This window comes from Mizuhopecten yessoensis, unplaced genomic scaffold (genome assembly GCF_002113885.1).
Source record: "Mizuhopecten yessoensis strain PY_sf001 unplaced genomic scaffold, ASM211388v2 scaffold7725, whole genome shotgun sequence".
Classification (NCBI taxonomy): Eukaryota; Metazoa; Mollusca; class Bivalvia; order Pectinida; family Pectinidae; genus Mizuhopecten; species Mizuhopecten yessoensis.
Window position 1 is genome coordinate 66,212 of NW_018407191.1, and position 19,033 is coordinate 85,244.

General features: G+C 34.8%; 2 protein-coding genes across 2 annotated transcripts in view; one reads left to right on the forward strand and one right to left on the reverse strand.

Annotated features, from left to right (window-relative positions):
- Window positions 1-7,082, forward strand: part of LOC110454242 (probable ATP-dependent RNA helicase DDX49) — a 30,950-nt gene extending 23,868 nt beyond the window's left edge. Inside the window, exons 9-12 of the mRNA XM_021503657.1 lie at window positions 1,161-1,235; window positions 4,075-4,163; window positions 4,762-4,833; window positions 5,663-7,082. Coding sequence (XP_021359332.1) covers window positions 1,161-1,235; window positions 4,075-4,163; window positions 4,762-4,833; window positions 5,663-5,755 — 329 coding nt within the window. The 3' untranslated portion in view covers window positions 5,756-7,082. The remainder of the gene's footprint in view (window positions 1-1,160; window positions 1,236-4,074; window positions 4,164-4,761; window positions 4,834-5,662) is intronic.
- A 6,724-nt stretch (window positions 7,083-13,806) lies between these two features.
- Window positions 13,807-18,437, reverse strand: LOC110454250 (serine/threonine-protein phosphatase 6 regulatory ankyrin repeat subunit C-like). Its single transcript, XM_021503675.1, has 3 exons — window positions 18,113-18,437; window positions 15,515-15,691; window positions 13,807-14,910 (listed from the first exon to the last, which is right to left on the reverse strand). Exons 2-3 carry the CDS (start codon window positions 15,675-15,677, stop codon window positions 14,246-14,248), a joined length of 828 nt encoding a protein of 275 aa, XP_021359350.1. The 5' UTR covers window positions 15,678-15,691; window positions 18,113-18,437; the 3' UTR covers window positions 13,807-14,245.
- Between the last annotated feature and the right edge of the window lie 596 nt (window positions 18,438-19,033).

The window sequence follows — 19,033 nt, forward strand, 5'->3', positions numbered from 1 at the left end:
TCTGGGCTGGTATGTGTGTAGCTGTGATATCTCACAGTGTTAAATAACGTGCCGTCCCGACCCAAAGACTACCTACACCTGGTCGGTCGAACAGCCAGGGCAGGTATAACTGTTACGATGTGTGCAGCTGTGATATCTCGATGTTTATTTCCTATAAACAGAATAAAATTTACTCATGCAAGTCAAATGTTTGAAATTGTTTAGTTTGTAGAATTCAAAAACTGTAGATGTTCTTTGTCCTGTTGAGTTCACAGAACTAGGTTTTGGGATAAATAATGCACACTGCTGCAAAAATTTGATATTGAAGTCAATTCCATTTGTCTTTTACGTTGAAGAGTGCTGTCAAAGTTAAAACCATATTTCTCTATACTTGCTATATTGTTAAATTTAACCTTTTAATAGCTTTTTTTGTGTTCTGTGTAATATTTCTACTACTACTACTGACCAAAGTAATGATTGACTCTCTTACTTCTGTGAAGTTCATTGCGTGTAGAATTGATTATCAGTAAACAATATGGTAACCTTTAACCTTTTACCTTTCTATGTATTATGTACAGTACACAATATAGTAACCTTTAACTTTTCACCTTTCAATGTAATATGTACAGTAAACAATTTGGTAACCTTTCCCCTTTCTATGTAATATGTACAGTAACCTATATAGTAACCTTTAACCTTTTACCTTTCTATGTAATATGTACAGTAAACAATATGGTAACCTTTAACCTTTCACCTTTCTATGTAATATGTACAGTAAACAATTTGGTAACCTTTCACCTTTCTATGTAATATGTACAGTACACAATATAGTAACCTTTAACTTTTCACCTTTCTATGTAATATGTACAGTAAACAATATAGTAACCTTTAACCTTTCACCTTTCTATGTAATATGTACAGTAAACTATATAGTAACCTTTAACCTTTTACCTTTCTATGTAATATGTACAGTACACAATATGGTAACCTTTAACCTTTTACCTTTCTATGTAATATGTACAGTAAACAATATGGCAACCTTTAACCTTTCACCTTTCTATGTAATATGTACAGTAAACAATATGGTAACCTTTAACCTTTCACCTTTCTATGTATTATGTACAGTACACAATATGTATTATGTTTAGTAAACAGTATTCTCATTTGTCTGTTTTCTCCAGGTAGGGGAGGCATGTCTATAACCTTGGTGACACAGTTTGACATTAAGTTGATCCACGCCATTGAGGAGTTTACAAGTATGTGCAAATTGTTTAATATGGAAGATTTATTTTTGAAATTACTTGCTCAGTTCTTATATTTTATTCTACACTAGCATACAGTAAAACCCTGCTAACTCAAACTTTTTATGTGATTTACAGTTGGTATTGCCATGCCAAAATATGGTTTACACACCAAGTGAATTAACTCTAACGCTGAAACATTGATGTCAAACATCAGATCTGTGTTATCACAAGGAGGCAAATACATCAACATACCCTGCCTCCAGCACACAACACACAACACATGCACACATTCATAATACACATTGAGGCACCTCCATAAAAGACCTTAGCTGTTGATAGGAGGTTAACCTTTCCACCCCTAGGTAACTTTAGTAGGCTCTACCATACATTGATTTGGATGAGTTCATTATGGTCTACAGTGGTAAAAGGGTGGAACCCTGTAAAACTAAACCAAACCCATGAGAAGCTGCAATAATCTGGTCTATGTAAATCCAAATCTATAGTATAAAACAGTTTATTTTCATCTGTCCAATGACCAGTCGGTACGCATACGTAACATGTACTGAGTAGCTACATTGTACTAGTATTTTTACCTGTACACATTTTGTAAAGTAAAGGAGATAACTGCCGGGTAAACGTCAGTCTACCGCGACCGCAAAATTACCCCCGCACGATATTACATGAGGACATCACACACACATACAATGTACCAATATCAGCTACCAAAGTTGTCGTTCCTTACACTAACAACGAAACCACACGCGAGGGGGAAATTTACACTGACGATTCCAACTCGTAATAAGAGTAAATTAACCCCGCACGTAATATTCCACGTTTACAGTAGCCAGTATAGATACTTGAAAAAAACACCAACACCTGTATACAATATATATGTTTTAGATTCCAAAACTAGTCTATAACAGTTACTTGTACAGTAGCTATATGTCTATTAGTGTAGACTACTATGAGTGTAGACTACTATTGGTGTAGACTACTATTAGCACTATTAGTGTAGACTACTATTAGTGTTGACTACTATTAGAACTATTAGTGTAGACTACTATTAGTACTATTAGTGTTGACTACTATTAGAACTATTAGTGTAGACTACTATTAGTGTTGACTACTATTAGAACTATTAGTGTAGACTGCTATTAGTACTATTAGTGTAGACTACCATTAGTATTATTAGTGTAGACTACTATTAGTGTAGACTATTAGTGTAGACTACTATTAGTGTTGACTACTATTAGAACTATTAGTGTAGACTACTATTAGAACTATAAGTGTAGACTACTATTAGTACTATTAGTGTAGACTACTATTAGTATAGACTATTAGCGTAGACTACTATTAGTGTTGACTACTATTAGAACTAATAGTGTAGACTACTATTAGTACTATTAGTGTTGACTACTAATAGTACTATTAGTGTTGACTACTATTAGAACCATTAGTGTAGACTACTATTAGTGTTGACTACTATTAGAGCTATTAGTGTAGACTACTATTAGTACTATTAGTGTTGACTACTAATAGTACTATTAGTGTTGACTACTATTAGAACTATTAGTGTAGACTGCTATTAGTACTATTAGTGTTGACTACTATTAGAACAATTAGTGTAGACTACAATTAGAACTATTAGTGTAGACTACTATTAGTACTATTAGTGTAGACTACTTATAGTGTAGACTATTAGTGTAGACTACTATTAGTGTTGACTACTATTAGAGCTATTAGTGTAGACTACTATTAGTACTATTAGTGTTGACTACTATAAGAACTATTAGTGTAGACTACTATTAGTACTATTAGTGTTGACTACTAATAGTACTATTAGTGTTGACTACTATTAGAACTATTAGGGTAGACTACTATTAATGTAGACTACTATTAGTACTATTAGTGTAGACTACTATTAGTACTATTAGTGTAGACTACTATTAGCGTTGACTACTATTAGAACTATTAGTGTAGACTACTATTAGTGTTGACTACTATTAGTACTATTAGTGTTGACTACTATTAGAACAATTAGTGTAGACTACAATTAGAACTATTAGTGTAGACTACTATTAGTACTAGTAGTGTTGACTACTATTAGTACTATTAGTGTTGACTACTATTAGTTCTATTAGTGTTGACTACTATTAGAACTATTAGTGTTGACTACTATTAGTACTATTAGTGTTGACTACTATTAGTACTATTAGTGTAGACTACTATTATTACTATTAGTGTAGACTACTATTAGTACTATTAGTGTAGACTACTTATAGTGTAGACTATTAGTGTAGACTACTATTAGTGTTGACTACTATTAGAACTATTAATGTAGACTACTATTAGTGTTGACTACTATTAGAACTAATAGTGTAGACTACTATTAGTACTATTAGTGTTGACTACTATTAGAACTATTAGTGTAGACTACTATTAGTACTATTAGTGTAGACTACTATTAGTAGAAGAATTCTGTTTTGTTACATCGTTTGATAAGAATTAAAATGCGAGGCTATGTCTAGAGATATATGTTTGATTAAATCTATAGAGAAAATAAGGTTTTACCATGGAGAAGTATGTTGTTTGGTTATAGCTGTGGAGAGATAAATCGTTACTGTATAACGGGAAATTTTTGGCCAGTCAAACTTTCACACTTAATCAGAATAATCCACATTTCATTACAATGCATATTATGTTGTCTGCTATATTCGCTGTAATGATAAATTGGCCCTCATTACAGCAGGCAAAAAAAAGCAAAAATTAAACTGCAGCGAAAATTCCCCAGTATACAGTAATATTTAGATATGTCCTTAGTAAAAACAACGATGTTTGATTATGTCTGCAGAGCAGAAGATGACAGAGTACAAGGCTGAAGAGAAGAAGGCCTTACAAATACTTGTGGAGGTGGCCACAGCCCGCAGGGAGGCTGAGATTGTAAGTACAGCCGAATCCTTAATGAATCCATCGCTGTGACTCTTCATAGATTTACTATTTACAGCGGTAAATTCTCAGATTTAATGCTAGTTTGTGACAGTATACCAAATGTTCCAAACATGCTCTATTCAAAATTACTTTGCCAATTACCAATACTTTACCAAATATAATGTACTGCTATAAATTGCTAATCATTATTCATGTGTACATAGATATAATGTGTAATTTTGACAATCAAATAACTTATTGTATTTAACTTAGCCAAGACAAGTTGAGAGTTGGACAAAGTGAAATTCCACACAGTGTGTGTCAAAGAAGTTAAACCTGACACATAATACATTAATAACTGCCAATCGGGACACTATTGTCCTGTCAAATATCCGCTCATGCGTCGGTAAAATCCATAATCGCAAAATGGTGTGCTATGTACTTAATATTCACTGCCGTCATATATTTACCATCATAACATAGGGCAAACAAACAAAAATACCAGAAAAAACATGAGTCAAACTGCGATACAAATTTCACTGCATCCATGCAGTCATTATTTACTAAATAATTATGTTCATCAAGTTTGTTTCACTTGCCTTTAAAACAGAAATTAGATGAAAAAGACTTTGGAGAAAGGCACGCAATTAACAAGAGGAAAAGATTGATATTGGAAGGGAAAGTGAGTATATGTTATTTTACTGACATAACCATTATAGCAAGTTGTCTAGTGGACAGCACATCCTCTCTGTCCATGTGGATTCTATTGACAAAACTATTATACAGAGTTGTTTAGTTGACATCTACTCTGTCCATATTGATTAAATTGACACAACTATTATAGCCAGTTTTTTTGACATAACCATTCCATCAATTTACCAAGTGAACAACACATCCTCTGTCCATGTGGATTCTATTGACAAAACTATTATAGCGAGTTGTCTACTCTGTCCGTATGGATTAAATTGTCATAACCATTACACAGAGTTGTCGGGTGGACAACACATACATCTCTCTTTCCATGTGGTGAGAACTTCCATATTTCTATGTTGCAGCACAATAAATGATACACAGTTCTTTCAGTGTGGACAAAAAATCCACACCATTTTTGTGGATATAACAATAAATAAGGCAAAACAGTAATATTTGGTGTTTCGAGTAACCCTACCTACCCTAATTTTTTGTGCCTACCCTAATTTCTTTACGGCAGTTTTCAAAGGGGCACTGTTAAAGTCAAGAGCACTCCTATATAAACCACATAATCTTTTTTTAATAAAACTTGTTACCTATATATAGCTACCTACCTACCTTAATTGTTTCCAACTTATTACAGGAAACACATATTTTTTGTTTGGACTAAGTGTTAATTCATTGTGACCTAATTTTTGTTTCGTCCTTGGCACATGAAAGTAAAAAAAATCTGCCAATCTCTACCATTTCGTGATTTACTGAACTCTTCATTATGTGTATGGTTTAATTTTATTGAAACAATTTTATATTTTATGTTACAGGATCCAGAGAAAGAAGAAAAGGAGAAACAGAAATATTTGAAACAGAAACACAAAGCGTGGAAGAAACAACGAACGAAAAAGACGAAGACATGATCTTTTTGTTAATGTTATATAATTGTTTTATTTTGTTGTTGTCCAGGAACAGCTAGATTTGATTAAAGTTGCCATCACAAGTTAAAAACCACCAATGAAATCATCCAAATAATGCCTTCCGACACCATGACATTTTCAGGTCAATATGAGTTTGAGTTAAACTCAGCAGCCCTCTGTCAGTGGCTATAAGAAGCAATTGTGTGTTTGTCAGTACACACCAGACTATTGTGAACATAGCTGACACAAAACTATTCATAATGAAATATTTACATTATAGCTGATTTAATTGCTTTAGGAAGGTTGCTGGTGGTTCTTTACTTGCTGTGTACCAGGATGTGTGTCGGCATAATTGTTTTAGTGAAACTTGATGTTGGTTCTTTAGTTGTGATGTCAGCATTAAGCCAAATGTTTTCAACATTATCATTTGATGTTGCACATTCTATCTCTAAAATCTTTCAACACTGTAGACCATAATGGACTCATCCATATCAGTACATGGTAGAGTCTACTAAAGTTACATAGGGGTGAAAGGGTTAATGTCTGTCAGAATTGAAACCTTCATTATTACAATCAGTTATTTGAAGGGTTTGACTCTTAATTAATTTTCATTAAATACGTTTTATAATCAAAATCGTTATGGCGTCAACAAGTCGTGTTCAAAAAGAACACGCCCACAAAAGGAACGGTTGTTTCTGCGTGTCACTCACTGTATTTGGCTCGTCTATTGGTCGATAGAACGTTTGAGGTCGGTGTCGTCCTTGATGTCAAAAGCAGTGTACAACATTGTATCTTTTTCGGAGACTTGCAGACAAGATGGTCAGAGAAAGAACTGTGTAACCATTACTTTAGCTTACAAAAGATGGAAATCTTTTCAATTTGCCTACATCATCTGTTATTGCATAACAACTGGTTGTAGATGTAAAAGCGTTAAGGAGCCTCCCTATCATTTCCAAGTTAATGACTGTCCATGCATAAGTGTTTGCTAAATAGCATTAATATTAGCATGTCTATTGTTATGGTAATTTGTCTTTATCTATCAGGACTAACTATTCCAAGGTGAAATGATTGAGACAGGTGGAAGGCTATCATTGAGAGAGCTCATCACCCACGAAACAAACAAAAATATGTGATATATGGCAAACTGTTCACTGTAATGAAATTAACTTACGGGATTACCTCCCCTTACCCACTGACTTGATTTCTATCACCATATAGCACATTAGCACATACGACCAAACTTTTCAGTGGGAATTGATGAGGATACCAAGAAATCTTTCCATATTATGTTATTTTGTTTTGTTTTGTTGGGGTTTTTATTGTGGGGGGAGGGGTGGGGGGTGGNTCTTTCTAAGGTAAAATAAGAAACATTTGACCCCATTTTGTATCTGCTTTTTCATGTTTTTTGTCGTTCATTGTAACATGTGCAATAAACAGGACTAGGATGATTATAGTGCTTACTTGTCATGTTTTACGATTTGTGGACACATTGTCTTACAATTAAGAGGACAGTTCTTGCATGTGGGAAATTATTACATTTCTCATTAAAATAACAGCAGAATCAAATGAATAAAAACGGAAAAAAAAATTGCAAGAAAATGTTAAAAGATTTTGTTTTCAGGCTCCTTCCTTTCGTTATTTACAGTTACCTTTATATGCCACTCATGTATATGTTGTATAGTCGAGTGATTCAAAATGGACACTTGATTGATATTGACGGTCTCCTTGATATGTTGAATCTTGTCATTGAAATTAAGCTTGACCGACAATATTTTCTCAAAGAAACTAAGAAAGGACAAGAGTAAAAACAAACTTTCAAGAGTAATTATATTAAATTTGATCAAAGTCAATCTGATTAAAATCATCTGTTACATGGCTCATTTCCTGCAGGATACTACTTCCTTAATAATTGAAGAAAAAAAAGATGATCATTTGGGAAGTTGTTACATTTTTTGGTTAAAGTTACACTCTTTGAAATTTTAACAAAGACACTAAAAGTTACATAGTATGAAAAAATATGGGACATCTACACGGAACCTTATAGGGTTTTCCAATCGCTTATCTCAACAGGCTCCACCTGGAACGTTGGAGGTGCAAGTAAAGGAACCATGTCTATAACACTGGAATCCTTTCTTTGAAGAACACTCATGGCATATAATGAGATTGTAACCTCCCTGACATTTCCCCGTCACCTAATTAGTCTTTGGTCCAACACGTTAAATCTAGTAGGGAATTACGGGAGTTGGAGGAAACCTCGCGTGCCACGAGAAAAACGCGGTGACACCGAAAAGGGAAAGCAAGGACTACTGACTTCCCAACGTTTGGCCACTTTATACATATTATTGCAATGTTGCAAGGAGTTCATCCACTGATGATATGACCTTGACATTAATTGCCCCTTGAGAAAATGGCGTTAAACTGCAGTCTAGCAATACCTTTATTGCCCTTGTTGATTATTTACTGTTTAAAATTCATATCACGGATAGAAAAAAAAAGGATAGAAAAGTCACCCAGATTTATTTCGTATTAATTCTTGACTCGTTGGCGCTTACAACTACGTTTCAAACTGTTAAAGTATCAGATTTCTTTACGACCGTTGACCCCACGTCATCGAGGGATAGATCAGAGTGACGTCATTACAAGTTTTTGTAGTGATCAAATAATATATGACGAACGTAAAATACTTCCTAATAAATGTCATTTAATTAAATGCCTTCAACTGTCTGGACTGATGTATTAAACTGTTAGTTTAATGCAAATGTGAAATGTTACAATAACTCCAATCTAACGCGCAAGGACATTGTTGATAAATATTACAGGACTTTACTCCACGCTCACAAACCTAGTCAATCTTCCCACGCCTACAGGAATGTGCCCTATTTTGTTTGTCTTGGGCTTGACCTCATCAGGTCAGATAGGGGAGGGAGGAGGGGGAGGCATAACATGTCATGACCATTATATCAATAACACTGGAAAAACATATATATATATCCCCCACCCGTTCTGCACAATGATAAATATAGGGGATACTAGTAAATGATTGACGACACCGTAACTATAGTCCCCCTTCTCCCCCGTGGGTATAGTTGCTGACATGCCACACCACACCAGCGTTGATTTATCGCTTACGACGAGAACATGCATATATACAATTTGTATGTATCTGCACAAAGACGATCTCATTTTGCAGGCTCAGAGTACAAGTAAGGTTGTTATCAGACTTAAAATCAGTCGGTATATACCCGGCCACCGTAGAGTGATATTACATCAAACACTGCTTCAAAATGACAAATAACCACGGCACATTTTGACAAATTCTACTATCATGATAAACAAGGGTTTGGATAATAAAATAGATCCGTATAGCCCTGTTAGTAATCAGGTATTTGATTCTTATTTCCAAATTTTGCCACATCTCTTCCCCTCAAAATCAAAAGGTTGTTCCCATATTGACCAGGACACCACTATAGCATAGTCTACTCTTTGTATGTAGGGTATGTGGGTAGTGATCCGATCTGACATACAAATCATACGCCAATACTATTACCTGTGTACTTAAGGACATGAAAACTTTGCGACTTCTTTAAATGTCACAAATACACCACTAAACACGCATGCACCGGTTTTGTGTAAGAAAACCCGATTGTGATCAGCGTCATATGCGGGAATACTAATTCTGCAGAGTGTATTCCGTCTTTTCGTATTGCAGAGTTATCTGCACTTGTGAGCCGGTATTGATTGTTAAGTCATTTGTTTGTGAGATTAACGTCATCATTTTTTGAGAAAACGACGTAATTTGCTCACACAAACCAATGACGTAACAATCAATACCTGCTCACAAGAGAGGATAACTCTGCAATACGCAAAGACGGATCAAACGGTTTGTGAGCCTTACTCTCTTAAGCATAAATGATATTACAAGAAAGAAAGAAAAAAAATTCTAACATTACATGAAAATATTACGTCGACATCGTTTTTAATTAATAAAAAGCCTGCAGTCATTAATCTACCATAACTTTGCCTCGTTGGTTTTATTAATACCCGTATATCCTATCGGTAATTACGGTCCCCGATGTTGATCCAGTATGATCATACAGAGTTCACTGAACGTTGGCCAACGTTTTATCTGGGATAACAAATACATTGTACGTCTATGGACATGCAAGTCTAGTATTTTGATTTTAACAAAGTGACCTTCTGGTTATAGCTAGAAACATATTCTTAATCATCATTGAGAAGTAGCGATAATAAACAATTAATCATTAATGTTCTACAGCGTTCAGTCTGTTTCTCGGACAGAAATATAAACCAATCTGGCAGAGTGCAAAGTTTTGTTATAATACATCGTGTACCATTTAAAGAGATATGGCGGGTTGCTAAAGCTATGTTACGCTATAGTGTGCGCATCCAACCGTGCACTGTTATGACGCGTCCTCAGGTATGTTTTTATACAGGTACATGTAGCAATATCGGAATCCCGTGTCTAAGAATAGATTATTGTAAACAGACCACATAATTGGTAATTCGGCAATATTTGTTGGTGTTTAAGCACTTGATTTAATTACTATGGCCAGTTGGAGGGTAAAACAATTCAATTCATTTGTTGAAATGCTTCGATAGAAGTATGTCGCACTAAATAGTAAAGAAATTATTACTAACAAAACTGATAAATCAATAGGTATGTTATTAAAATGTAAACAAAATCTTCCATCGATTTAAAAAAAACCACCACACCATTGCCTTATTAAGGAAAATGATAACATGCCTAAATATTTAAAACAAAAAATAACTGAAGGAGGATTCGAACCTGCACCGTTTATTTTCTAGTCACAAGTAAACTGCGTTACACATTCGGCTACAAAGAACATATAGATATTAGCAATTACAAACTAATTAAACCCGAGAAACACCGGTCGCAGTTTAGAGAAACTTGATCACCCCTGTTTTTCATTATTTTTAGCACTTTCCCAAAGGAGGACCACTTTTCCGTAATACGATTTGTTTTTGCATATTACATCACGGTCACAAAAAGTTTATTCAAAAGTTGGTCCTCGGATGGGAAAGTTTTGAAAGTATTTTTTAATTTCGGGAAACCCCATTACTTTCATAGATATAGTGTATATGGCTATATTTGCTGTATCATATTAGCAATACCTAATTTCTCAGCAGTTTAAAAATTCATATTCAATTGGTTGTGTATCTTTTGTATGCATTTTGGCTACACGAAATGTTTTACTGCTTAATTTTTTTCTCCGTTTTCATAAATGCCGAATTAAGGAATTACGGGCAGTTTTCCGCCATACCTCTTTCGAGATCGAAAAAAAGAAATCCCTTACTTGTATACCGTCCCTGTGGATCATGTTGTAAGTAAAGGTCGATGTCAATAAGAGCAAGTTCCCCGGGAAAGTAAGCTTTTTCTGCTCCATAGATGACACCCGGCAGTCAAATCATAGCAATGCCACGTCCTCAAATTGAGAACCGGATAGGTGATAACGAAACTACAGTAAGGCTCACTAAGGATTTTGGTCATAAACGTAGATAAATAGAAACTCCCCTTAACTTGAGGGTGCGACAGAGAAATCTCCAACCTGAGGGATAATATTTTTTTATTGTCTAACAAAAATATTACCCCGATGGTAAGAGATTTCTCCAATATGGCTGCCACGCCAAACTGTAAATCAAATTCAAAAATGTATTCCGTTAGCATTTAACAATCCCTGTCACAAAAAATCCTCCTCCAATAGTTCTCAAACCTATTTGAGGTACATGCACACTAAGTTTCAGAAAAAATATTCAATAACTGATGAAAAAACTCACTTTTTATATGTTCATTTCCCAAGCTGAATACATTTGTCGAGAAAAATGTAAGAACATGCTTCAAATAGCCTTCCCTGCCTTCGGAGTTTACATGTCGTCGTTGACTTGCTTTTAAAGAACATGTTTTAGTATCAATATATTCTGTAAAGATGCATCATGCTGACCCATCTACAACTTATCGATGACAATCTTCTGAGATTCCTTCGTTAAAGATAATATTTTCGGTCGCCCTACGGTATACCAGGAAATTTCACTGCAGTTTACATTCCCACTGTTTCGTCCTTCGTTTCGAGGGCGAATTTATCATTACAAGGAGCGTAAGTACACAACACAATATGCATAGTAATTTAATGTTAAGGGCGAAATTAACACTGGGCAAATATGGATCATTCTAGCTAAGGGCGAGCGTTTCACAGGGCGAACATTTCCTGATATACAATACCTAGTTTTTACCCGTCAAGTTCATTGTGAATCATGATTTAAGATCGTTGGTGATCCATAACATACATAATTTCTTTACTTTAAATTCAGACATCATGTCAAATGCCAGATTCGGTGCAGGATCTGCAGAAATATTTTGAGCTGGACAAAAAACCGTTTCGGAGAATCATTGCGAACTGAGGGAGTCGAAATATGCAAGAATGTTCAGGAAAGTATCGATTGTTACAAATTAGCGAAGTAATGTTGCGATGTCTGTTTCACACCATTAAGAAATGAGAATGAGTTGATTGGGTGATGAAAACTAACGTCTTATCCTGTGTACAAGTGAACAAAATAAGCTCAAAACGAAAATATAGAAGACGATACACAGTATTTATACAAATAAGTAATGCTTAAAAAAACACATAGAAATACACATGGATACAATGCACTCAATCACATGCAATTTCTTTATTACAATTGTACCTTGGAATTTCCGAACAATCGGTTACATATTCACATCACATGTAAGCATTTATGGATTAAAACACAGATACAGGCACTCGTACAGGTACATGTAAGCTCATTACATGTAGCAAACGGAACGGATAGTCATATCACTTATAGTTATGATGCAATGTACATATTGTTTTAGAAGATCTGTTGATCAAAACCTTATTCAGATATAATTCCTAACCGAAGACAGAAGCTAATGATTTTCGGACAGGTTGCAATTCGAACGATTCTGTTTGGGTCGCTAGTAATGTTCTGAGTACAGTTATTCGAATAATCTTCAAATCAAGTATGACACGGTATATAATTATCTTGGTGCAAATGACGCAGATCTTTGCCTATCAACACATAAATAACGACCTTTGTCCTGACGTATTGACCCCTTTTCGACATGCCTGAACTATTTGATCACCCTGGTAAAATACTAGCAGCTTCCTACAGACTCGGATAGTGAGAATTTCTCATTAGCTCACCAGAGGTTCTGGGTTCGACTCCAAAAAATAGCGGAGGCATTGAAAATATAAAGACCTCTGTTACATTATGATAAAAGAAATACTCGTTAAAGATGTCAAATTCATTAAAAGACTAGGAGAGATCCATATGAATTCCGCCGTGTCTATACCATGGTCTATTGCTTATATGTGAAATATTCATGAACTCTAATCGTCACTTAATATTGTAGCATACCTACATAATAACATCACTTAATATTCGGACAAAATAATAATCACGTCATATTTGAATACTTTTATCAGCACCTGATGTTCGAAAACACATATCACAAAATATTCAAGCACAATTACCAATGATATTCAAGTGACGTTAAAATCACGTGATACTGGCGTAAATGTTGTTACCACTACATATTCGAACGCACTTTCTCTAAAAATATCGAACACTCCAATTCTCACATAACTTTAAAAACAATTATTATCATATAATATTTCGAGAACACTTATCAATAAACTAGCAAATGTATCATCACTTGAAATTCAATATTAGTGGGCTCATTTCCACACTAAATATTATACCAAACAAATTACCACATAATATTCGAACATATCACCACTTAATATTTGAGAACATGACATCGATATCACTTGATATTCGAGCATTTTTTCACCACTTAATATTCAAGCACATTTATCACATACTATTTGATAACATTTTGTAATCTCTTAATATTTGAGAATACTTTTGCCATTACTAAATGTCGGGAATACTTTTGTCATCACTTAATATTCGGGAATACTTTTGTCATTACTCAATATTCGAGAATAATTTAGCAATCACTTAATATTCTGGAATACTTTTTTCATCACTTAATATTCAAGCACATTTATCACATACTATTTGATAACATTTTGTAATCTCTTAATATTTAAGGATACTTTTGCCATTACTTAATATTCGGGAATACTTTTGTCATCACTAAATATTCGGGAATACTTTTTGTCATCACTAAATATCCGGGAATACTTTTGTCATCACTTAATATTCGGGAATACTTTTGTCATCACTTAATATTCGGGAATACTTTTGTCATCACTTAATATTCGGGAATACTGTTGTCATCACTTAAAATTCGAGAATGCTGCATTTGCTGCAAATGATATATTTGAAAAGGTTTTGCAACAAGAGGAACAACATGAAATTATTTGCCTGTCCCCAGCATCCTTACATTCTCTAAAACATAGACGAGATATTTGAAATGTAAATGTAAAGGTGATACAGTATTCCCCATTATTGTTGCAGCAATACATATGATTTTAATGCCAGTGGAATATTAAGGGTGTTTAATTTTTCCTGCACGTTCCTGCCACCCATCTGTTTCCGAATCACCTTTCTGCAACATGTGCTAAGCCGTAACGGATTCTGTTGACTTTGAACTAGCATCTGGATAACGTTGTCTCCTTGATTGTTTGTGTTCGTGTGATTTTTCAGCCAATTTTCATTTGAGAGGTCATACCCGGCGTCTAGCAATAACACTATTGACCCGATGTCTTTATGATGAACAAGACTAGCTAACGGAGTGCCTTTCCCGATGACGGCTTTGTTGTTAAGAACACAACCTCCCTTAATAATCAGGTCAACAAGTTTCGGATCACCATGAACGCATGCATAATGTAGCGCGGAACATTGTAGATAATCTTTCCTGTTGACATCTGCTCCATTTTTCAGGAGTAATTTCACCAAGTTATAATTTCTTCCAATTGCTGCGCGAAGCAGTGGCGTCACACACTCTTTATCGACACTGTTGGTATCCGCACCCTTTTTTATCAACAACTTTACCACCTGGTACTGGTCGCCCATGATGGCCCAATGAAGGGCACTCCGGCCCATACACGGGTCGGTAAAGTTAACTGGCGTTCCTTCCTCTAGAAGATACTGGACTATTTCGGCGTGACCTGTAAAGACAGCACGAAGATAACAAGATGTGTAATCAGACATTGGCGTACGAGGAGATAAGTAGTAGTGTGCATATTTGAGGATCGAGGTTTTGATTTCTGACGGAATTTGTTCAACGAAGTCATTAAATTGAGCGATATTATCAGCAAAAAGTGTTAATTTCACCGATCTTTTAGAAATGCTATATTGCGTTTTTGGGGCATCGAACACCCTATTTTCCCCTTTACTTACACATATCGGTTATGGAAACTTTTAAATAGTAAAGTAGTGGATTGTTCTTGAGCTCACTAGATCTAATACCAGAGTCTAAGTTTCTTAAAAAGTATTCAATTTGTTTTCGTTTGAAAAATATAACATGGAATGCCTATCATGAACTTGCTTTATTTTGGACCAAACAAGCGACACTTTAGTTGTGTACGTAATGCGACTAACAATATTTTTGCAATATAAACTTATTTTCTTACATACAGACTCAAAAGGTGCGCAACATTTGCATAAAGACGGTTCCATTTATTTCATATCAACCTTAATAAATATTTTTTTGAATAATTATTATTTATTTATTTGTTTTGATACGTCTAAGAAAACATGCAAGTATGTAACCTAAGCAGGCAGCTGTCCCCAGAACGGTAGCTCCTTCCCAGCGAGCCGGACAATGCAGCACGGAGTTCTTGTCCAGACCATATTCCACCAATTCCCTGACCTTGACCTTGTCACCAGAGAAAATTGCGTCGAACAACAGTGTATCATTTCCTTTCAAGCTCATGCTGATTATTTTTCCTGTTTGAAAATAGATTAAGGAAAAATATAAATCATAGAGAATGTCACCTAATTCCTTCATCCCTATTCCCACAGTTCTTGAATAAAACTACGTTTTACAACTGTTAGAAAATCATTACGTTACTAACGTTACATTTCCTGTGGTTATTCATTAAGTTGATCACCCGTAAATCTCTGTACGGCCATTTTACTGACGACCCGAACTAGTTTCCTATGGAGTGATAAGATTTGTATGATGAAGAGCATTCCTTAAGAGATGCCAATATTTAATTATTCATGATGTACCTTTAATAGTCTCGATTTTCGTGTCATTTTGTGAGATTGTTCATGCTATAAAACATTTGAATAATAACAAAGCTTGTNCCAAGCGAGAATAACAATTTTAACCGCGTCGGCTCACAAGTAAGTGTACGCAACAATATTAAACGCCAAATTAACATATGTTCAGTTAATTGTACCTATCTTCAAATAGTTGAAGATAGGTTCAATTAATTGAATATAGGTTCAATTAATTGAATATAGGTACAAGTAATTGCAGATAGGTTAAATTCAATTGTACCTATCTTTAAATGATTAAGGAAAGGTACATTGTACCTAACTCTCATTAAATTGAACATATCTTCAATTAATTGTACCTATCAATTATTTGAAGATAGGTGCAATCATTTGAATATATGTTAATTGGGCGTTCCCTATACAAGTAAGGACTAAAAATACACGAATATGTAAGTTAGTCTGTACATGTACATTACACGAGTAGTTAGTATGTCTTGTCTGAAGCACGAAATGCGTGGATATAAATATAATCTATATCTGTGTCTTGAGATTTGTTTGTTGACCTTCGATCGTGCGATAGGTGGTAGGAAAGACTTTATATCAACCCGCTGGAAAAACGACACAAAATAGTCCTCCTCCCTCCAACACACACACACACACACACACACACCCTCACACACCAACACCTACAGTACACGTGCAGACATGCCCAACGAATTCACAGTTGATCGATCGTTTCCGTCGAGAGCGTTGCCTTTACACAATGTAGGCAAAAATGCACATGTATCTGCATAGCGACTGCACACACAGCGATCGTATGCAGCGAGCAGGTGTATACATTCCTGCTATGTTAATAGGAGATACTATACAGGACTCCGAGCACCGTGTAACAAATATGTAGGGGATGTGGGTAGTGGTCGTTAAAACTCCTGCTATCAAATATGTATGCGTGAAACACTGTACTCTGAGTAAAGCCTTGACAAATTGACTGTACATACATATGTGCATGGATGCTAATTCGACAATGTGTCTACCGCAGGAATCTGCAGGGTCTAAATTTCATTTTAAGGAATATATTTTATTAAGCCAAAATAAATGCGTCGCCTTTTTAGATATAAGACCGTTCAATATTTGATCTAAACTTAAGTAACTAGTATATCTTAATACTTTTTTGCAAGTTTTATCCACCACTGGTGATCATTTAAGATTTACACATTGTTTCGACAAATCACTCACAATTCAGAAATCCAATTTGCTTCTTGTCAAAGATCATGCAATAATTGAACAAAACTTAAATAACTATGCTATCTTAATCTTTTTTGCAAGATATATCGTTCACTGTTGAATAATTGCGATTTACTTCATTATTTCAACATATCACAATTCAGAAATCCAATTTTCTTCTTTTCTAGATTAAGTAGACCACCTATATTTAGCTAGAGAATTGATTAAACATGCTGGATTTGATAGTCTGATCACAAATGTCATTAAGGTCGTATGTATATTATCCTTTCACAGCACAGCCACAAATCTTTGTTGCATTGACGAAGCGTTCATTCTGCTATCACATGTTAGACAGACTGATGACTGCACAGGCCGAGTAAGAACACCTAGGTACTATATACAAGTATGTGTATATGATGCTGTGCGGCCATTGACCCACAAGCATGTGAAAGTGATGCTGGCCAAAAAGATGGGCTGGATGATATTGATTATACAAACATTCCAATCCAGCATTTTTTAATTTCACTTAAGTCACCTAACGTCGCTGTAGATAAACAAAAATATGGTATTTGTCATTGGCATTGAGATGTTGAAATTTGAAACTAAATCTTGCAGGAATGTTTGACATGCAGCATTTAAAAATCTTTAGAACTCTATACTAACCTTCACTGATCACTGAATCTCAAGCACTTGATACTTTTTTTTACTCATGAGAGCTCAAATCTCAAAGAAAATACAGTAACAAATAAAGCATTAACTTGGCCGCGAGATTTGTTTTTGTTTAAGCTGCCTTAGTTCAAGTTTAGCAGCTGAGTCATATGCAACATCAAGTGCATGTATCTCAATTTGCATCCGCAAAAAATAACAATAGTAAATGGTAATGTAAGTAGATGTTTCCGTGATATTAAATATTATACAAACCTTTAAAAGTAATAGTCAACTCTCAATCCTCAGAAAGACACCTATTCTCGCTGACAGCTGATAACATAATCTGCTAGCCCGGTATTTTACCGTACAGATATAGCCATGACCCAATTTATCGCCGAAGATTTCATTTTAAAATTAGCATAGTCCTGTTAGGTCAGCGCTGGTACTCCGAATCTCCCTGTGTTTGGTCATACGTACAATCGTAAACGTAAACATCGCACGAAAACAAAACCGGGATGTGTAAAGCCAGGATCCACACATATCCTGTTTAGCATAGCAGAGTCGGATGCGCTCATCAGCTGACAGCAGCCTGTGTTTATATTCGTGACCGAATTATTTTGAACGACTTATCTCCCTTCCCTCTAAAAGCTTATTTGAATTGGCTATGCACTTATAATTACAAGCCACCTCGAATAGACTTACTTAAAAGTTTAGTTTGATACCCGAGATATCTGAAGCTTTGAAGATATTTACATAGTTTATCATTTAATTGTTTACGTGATATTGACTACATATGTAATTAAAGATTCAGAAATAACCTGTCGTTAAGTTTTCCATATATAAAACACCTGTTTGTGTATCTGTGATTGGACCTACATACTGCTTCGCATTATAGCACTGACACTTTTACATCATGTTAGATCTGATGAAGCATTCATTTTTATAGTATTTTTTAGGTTTTACCAAAGATTAAATAGTTTTCAGTATTTTTTGTTTTTCTTCACAGCGATCTATTTGTTTCATACAATATTTGATATTGGAAAAATACAGCGTTTTTTGTTATTTTCCAATATCAAATAATAAGTTCATTAAAAAATGAAATTTCTTCAAATGTTGTTTTTCTTTATAAAATTATAATTAATACCTTTCCGGAAGAAAATTTCGACCGATTGTAAATTGGGCTTACATGTTGTA

Bases quoted from the DNA above. Each gene is read 5' to 3' on its own strand.
- LOC110454250 (XM_021503675.1), bottom strand. From the start codon at position 15,677: ATGAGCTTGAAAGGAAATGATACACTGTTGTTCGACGCAATTTTCTCT. The intron at 14,911-15,514 runs GTTACATACTTG...CTGTCTTTACAG, and splicing joins GGGGACAGCTGCCTGCTTAG to GTCACGCCGAAATAGTCCAG.